The sequence below is a fragment of the Zalophus californianus genome, chromosome 7, assembly GCF_009762305.2.
Source record: "Zalophus californianus isolate mZalCal1 chromosome 7, mZalCal1.pri.v2, whole genome shotgun sequence".
NCBI lineage: Eukaryota > Metazoa > Chordata > Mammalia > Carnivora > Otariidae > Zalophus > Zalophus californianus.
In genome coordinates this window covers 140847751-140853969 of record NC_045601.1, presented here as the reverse complement: position 1 = coordinate 140853969, position 6219 = coordinate 140847751, and the positions used below count along the sequence as shown (strand labels likewise).

Genomic DNA, 6219 nt, shown 5'->3' with positions numbered 1-6219 from the left:
CTGACGTTGGGGAAATTACTTAGCACCTCTGAACCTCAGCTCGCCCAGCTTTTAAGCAGAGACTAGTAGGTACCTAATCGGGTAGTTGTATTAATAAAGACATTATGTGTAGAACATATCAATTAGCTGCTCTCATGATTACTTGTTATTAATACTAAAAGAGCAATTTTGTCAACTTCTGATTTCATGGTTAGTGCTTTTTTGGAACGTGTAATTCAGGGGACAAAGCTTAGGCCGGGACCAGTAAAACCTGTATTTGAATGCTGAGGGTCCTGTGAGGTACAAAAAAACCCACTTAACCTCTCTGAACCAAGCTGTTTTCAATGGAAAATTTGAATATCAAGGTCTCCCTTCCCAGACTGTTACAAAGATTGAATGAGGTCGTTCTTCTCAGCACATGGTAAACATTCATTGAATAGTAACTTCTAGTATTAATATGACTGCAACTAAGAAACAAGGAATTACCTTGACATCCTCCTTGGAGGAAAATAACATCATCTTGCACAGGGAGGGAAAACAGTGCTGTCCTTAGTTGCCAACCGTGCTGGTTGGTGATGGCCTGGCGTGTTCTATGAAAAGGACTCCAGCATTTACTAAGCCTCTGCATGCATGCAGTGTTGACAAATACAAGACCTGGAAACCAGCAGTCGTTATCATTAAGGATATTTAAATATCCCCCAATATACGCACAAAGCCACTGAAGAAAACACAAAATATTCTGCGGATATGACATATTTTTAAGAACTGGAAATATAAAGCAAGTGCCTTTTATCAGAAGGGTAGTGAGGAGTTCCGGGAAAGCAATCACAACAATAAAAAGAAGGACCAAGCCTCTCACCCTCCTTCTCTGAATCTGTTGTTTGGTACAGCATGTAGAGCATTAGAAACTCCGTTATTGCCCCAGGGTTCCACCATTCAAACATTTCACGTTGACTTCTTCCTATTGGTTCCAAACAGTGTGTGGGGTGGGGGGGTGGGGGGATTCCTACAGGTGGCGTGAAGGGTAGAGACCTTGAGATTAGGGAAGTTCATCAAGGAGGGGGATTCTAAAGTATCCCTGTACCTTACAAGCAATCGCTTCTAACGCGGGATGTACAGAGAACAGGAGGAGCATTCACGTAAAGGGCCAATTCTTCAGAAACCAAAGGAACAGACCTGAGATTTGTTTAAAGCAATCAACAGGTTTTATTTCCTGGAACCGAAATAGTTCAGCTCTCAACTTCCAAAGCTACAGTCAACAATTTTTCATCAGAGCCCAAGGGAGAAGGGCAGGGGTGAAGGAGACAACAGAAGAAGAAGGGCACATCTGAGAGGCTCAGGAAGCGGCTGGGAGGGGGCACTCACTTCCCTCTCTCCTCTCAGGCAGTTACATTTCAGGTCTGGTGACAATGCTGAGGGGGCCAGGGGGAGGGACGTCACGGATGGGAAATGGCACAGCCAAGGAACCCCAAAGCCTTAACTACAAGAAGGAAGTCAGCAAACCCCAAACAGAAAGGGAACCCCCCAGTCCATCTCTGAAATGGGGTTAGCAACGGCAGAGCTGCCCGCTGACTGAAGGCATAGCCAGGGTAGTGCTTAATGGCGGGGGCGGGGTGGGGGGATCTTTTCATTAAAAAGATTTCCCAAGCTACGTGCCTTTTCTTTTATGCCTGAGTGACATATATGACTGTAGGGCAGCCTGGAGGCTGTGGGGAGAGGGAAGGGGGCGGCCAGGAGTCTCCACAGAACATCCCACGTAAGCCCAGAGATAGAAATGGGGACAGACGTTGCTCACCACTGCCAACCAAAGAGCTGGGCAAAGCGAACCCTTCCCATCTCATGCACAACTGGGAAGCTCCCAAATTATTTGATGAAAAACGACACATCCCAGAACTCCCACAAGGGACTCAGAAAGGAGGGTGGCCCTCTCCCAGAAGCTGTCCCACTTTCGGTGAATCTGAGCAGCCGGGGTAACAGGCACCGGCGGGGCGGAGGGGACTGCCCCCCCCCCCACCACCACCACCACGGTTTGAGGATGGCCCCTTCCGGGCCCCTGGAAGCCCCCTCCCACCCCCACCTGTTCGGTATCCTCCCCCTCCTCCCCGCCTATCCCTGATTCCAACGCAGAGGTCCAGAATGCCCGGGGGAGGGAGAGAGGGGTATCTGGAGGGGGGAACGGCCAGTCCAGGCCCCAACTGAAGCCTTGGGAAACAGTTCCAGGCAGGGAGGGACGCGGCGGGCTCAGCTCGTCCCGGGGCGGAGAAGCCCTGACTCAGATCTCAGGGGGTGTGGGGGTACAGAGCCGGGGGCCGGGTGGCCTGCCCCTCCAGGTCAACCCCCAGGGCCGGACGGGCGTGGAGAGGGGGGTGGATGGAGGAGGAGAGCGGGTGGGGGTGGGGGTGGGGGGAGGCGTCCCAGTTTGCAGGCCATGACCAGGTTCCCCAGTAACAGTCAGGCCGCAGCAGGAAAGGGGTGGGGGGCTCTTCTTGAAACTGGTGACTACAGGCTCTCGCGCTCTCCGCCGCCCGGGGCCTGCGCCTCCGCGGCCGCGGCCTCTCCCCGCCACTCGGGGGCCTCCGGGGGTGGCTGGGCCGCGGCGCCGCGGGTTTCCAGCTCCACGACGGGCGGCGCGGCCCCTTCGCCGGCGTCCTCCTGCTCCTCCCCCTGCGGCAGCTGCTGCTCCCCTTCGGGCTCGGCCTCCCTGGGACGTTTTGGGGAGCCCTCCGGCAGCTCGCCCGCGCTCCGCTTGGGCGGCGCCGGCTCCGCCTGCTGCTCGGCCGGCACGTCGCCGCCGGGCTTCCGGGGCTGCTCACCGCGGCCCGCCTTGTCGCCGGCGCTGGCCTCCGGCTGCGGCCCGGCCTCGTCGGCGCCGCTCTTCTCCCCGGCCAGCTGGTAGTCGGCAGCCTGGACGGTGGGGTTGTTCTCGATCTCCCACAGCCCCTCGCTGAAGCCCCTCCTCTTGCTGGGCTTGCCGAACTTCTCCTTGGACTCCTCGTACGGGAACAGGTGCTTGGGGCCCAGGAAGGCCGTCTCGTGGGTCCCGAAGAAGAACACCTGGTAGCGGTTAGGCTCGGCCATGTGCTCGATCCTGGCCGGCCAGTGGGCGTAGCCCTTCAGCTTGGCAAACACCAGGTCGCCGCTCTTGTACTTGCGTCGGCAGTTACGCGACATGGCGGGGCTGGGGACCCGGCCTCGGCGGAGGCCCTGGCGACGCCCGGAACGCGGGCGGGTGGCGGCCGCTGGGCTGGGCGCGCGCCCGCCCCCGAGGGCCCCGCGCGCCCACCGACGGGCGCAACGCTCCGCACCCAGAGAGGGTTCCAGCGCGGAGAGTGCATTCTCTCCGAGACGCGACTGTGGACGCCGCGGTTTCTAGAATGATGGAGCCCCTAGCTCGGATATCCGGGTGGCCGCGGTGCTGAGGGTGGCCTGGTGACCCTCCATCTCCGGGCCATAAAGACCGCACGCACGGTGCACAGGGTGTCAGAGGGGCCCAGAGAGCGTGAGATAGGGGCAGCGCGCTGGGAAAACGCAGTGACATCACGAGCACAGATTTGGGTGAAACTAGGAACCGGCTAGTGCAAACTCAAGGTACCCGTGTGGGTCCTGACCTACTCAGCACAGCAAACTCCACTCTCGCCTTAGGAGCCGTTGATGGCCTGGTTGGGTCAGTGGTTTCCCTACTTTTCTGATTTCTTTGAGGGCTGACACTGGAGCCTCCTCAGGGTCTCCAGCTGAGGGCGGGGCGGGTCTGGCAAAGGGATAGAGTCAGCGATAGTGTTAGGGTGTCCTGAGTGCACGTCTTCTGGAATCCGGTCTTCTGAGCGGCTAGTATTTTGGAGAAAATGTTTATAGCAGCAGCATGACCAGGTCAAACCAGCCATATCAACATTTCCTCCTTTGCATAGGAAGGTTTGCATCGCATGCTGGACACAGACTTTACCTTTCCGGGGATTCTTACCTATTGTAAACAAGACTTCGTGGTTGTAACACAAAGAGTATATCAAATGCTCTCAAAATCTTCCCCTACAATAGGGGGAAAGTGGGCTGGTTGTGATTAAGCATTAGGTAAAGGTCTGCTCATGTCAAATAGGCTGTTGGTAACGAGGACTTCCTGGGGGCTACAGACTAAAAAACAGCATTCTCTCAGCTGAGAGACTATGTCAAGAAGAGACGTTTCTCCAGATAGAAGACTATTCTAAACTGATACTTCTGGGAGTTTCCATGTAACTGCTTTTGTTATAAAGCTTTCTATATCTTTTTTGAGTCCTGCTAGCTAGGGGTGAGCTTGCACTTTGAAACCTAGCCAAATTAGTACTCTTGGCTATTGCGACAAAGACCTTTCAATATCAATCATGTATTTAACTACACAGATGTTCTTTCCTAGTGTAACCAACAGTGACCAGTGGAGAATTAGAACCATTAACCCATTTCATTACAGATTTGTTTCCGGTTTGCTGGGTTGCATCAGCCATTTTGCCTCCGGATGGTGGAGACCCACTTCAGGTAAAAAAGTTACCTTCTCCCAACGGGGCAAAACAAATATGATGCGCTCTGATAATTCTAAACAAGCTCTTTCAGCTTTTCTGTCAAGCCATTTTCTCAGAACATTTTTTAGGACATTCTGCTACAAAGATGAATCTGATACATTTCCTCTTTTCAACTTCACAGGGAAAGTGCCAGAAAACTAGAAATGTTTAGTGGCTGTAGAAGATAAATAGGACTTCGTGGGCAGCTGCGGAGCCCCTGGTAGGAAGGAATGTGGAGTTTCTGCAAGCGGAGGTCTTACTACACACACTCATGGCCTTTTTTCTCAGCCCTCGCTATGCTGCACTAAAGCCCGTATCACAAAGCCAAGTTGGTCACAGAAGAAAAATCTGGTTAGACAATACGTCCAGAAAGGCTACTTAGTTAGGCCATCCTGTCAGTCTGCAGGCAGGACCAGACCCAAAAACCAGCAGCTCAAGGTGAGCGTGATTATGGGCAAATGGGCCATACTGGTGTAAGCCAAACATCCAAGATCATCGCCAGGTTGTTGACTCACAGCAGGTAAACAGGTAGGTCTGCGGGTATTATTGGGACTGGGTATTTGAGGGGTAGAGCAAAGAACCAAGAACCTACCAAAAACAAACAAAAAGGAAACAGAGGTAAGAAAATCTAGTAAAGAGGCATCCAGATCTGCAAAGAGTAAAAGAAATTCTATTAGGCACAGACCATCATTGTCCTGTCTTCACCTCTTGTGGGCTGCTACGCTGTGTGGTGCTATGAGGGCTTTAAAACATAATTTCAGAGATAAGTCACCAGGGACTTCATTACAGAGAAACCGGAGCTAGTCTTCAAGTGCTAAATTATGTGTTCTTTGCATAAACACAAAGGAATTCCAGGAGAACTCAGTGGGAGGGTGGTTATTAGGACCAGGAAGGGGTAGTAGGAGACACAATAGAATTCTTGCATCCCTCCCTCCTTTATCAGCCTTGTAAGGCTAGGAGTAGATAGCATGGTTCTGAGCCTCTGCTACGTGATCTTAAGGTGTTTAAAGTAATACTTTGAATTTCTCTCAGGATTTGTTAAAAGTATTAACGAGATTATGGGTTTGAAAGTCCGGACAATGGGTGTGAGGGTCAGTGCTAACAAAGTGTGAAGGAGAGTTTCATTTTGGATAGGAATTAGGCTATTATTAATATCATGCTAGTATTATTATTAGACTAAAGGAGGATAAAGATCTATCGAAAGGAGTAGATTCACGAATAAGAGCACTGAAGGATGAGAGGCCCTCAGCCAGCTGAAGTCCACAGGACACATGCAACTTCATATCCAGCACAATTTCTGCATGAGACAACATAAGAGATTTTGCTATGTGGAAATACTATTTTTAAAAGCAGTATTCCTCGATGGAATTGAATCATCCACGGTGGCTTACTCCAGAAGTGGGAGAATGGGAGGAAGGCTGAAGAAAAGTGAAATGCATTTAAAGAGTTAAATAGGGACCACTTTCACAGATACTGCATTCCTTTTATACCTGCATTCTCAGGGATGCAATTAAGAGGCTCCATCTTGGCTTCTCTTACCTTTGAGACCAACTTGTTCTTAAAAGTTACTGTCTTGGGGCGCCTGGGTGGCTCAGTCGTTAAGCGCCTGCCTTCGGCTCAGGTCATGATCCCAGGGTCCTGGGATCGAGCCCCGCATCGGGCTCCCTGCTCCGCGGGAAGCCTGCTTCTCCCTCTCCCACTCCCCCTGCTTGTG

At 52.2% G+C, this 6219-nt stretch overlaps 1 protein-coding gene across 1 annotated transcript; it reads right to left on the bottom strand.

The window, feature by feature from the left end:
- Positions 1-1170: 1170 nt before the first annotated feature.
- On the bottom strand, positions 1171-3240 carry HDGFL1 (HDGF like 1). Its single transcript, XM_027602825.2, has one exon. It carries the CDS (start codon positions 3148-3150, stop codon positions 2479-2481), a length of 672 nt encoding a protein of 223 aa, XP_027458626.1. The 5' UTR covers positions 3151-3240; the 3' UTR covers positions 1171-2478.
- Between the last annotated feature and the right edge of the window lie 2979 nt (positions 3241-6219).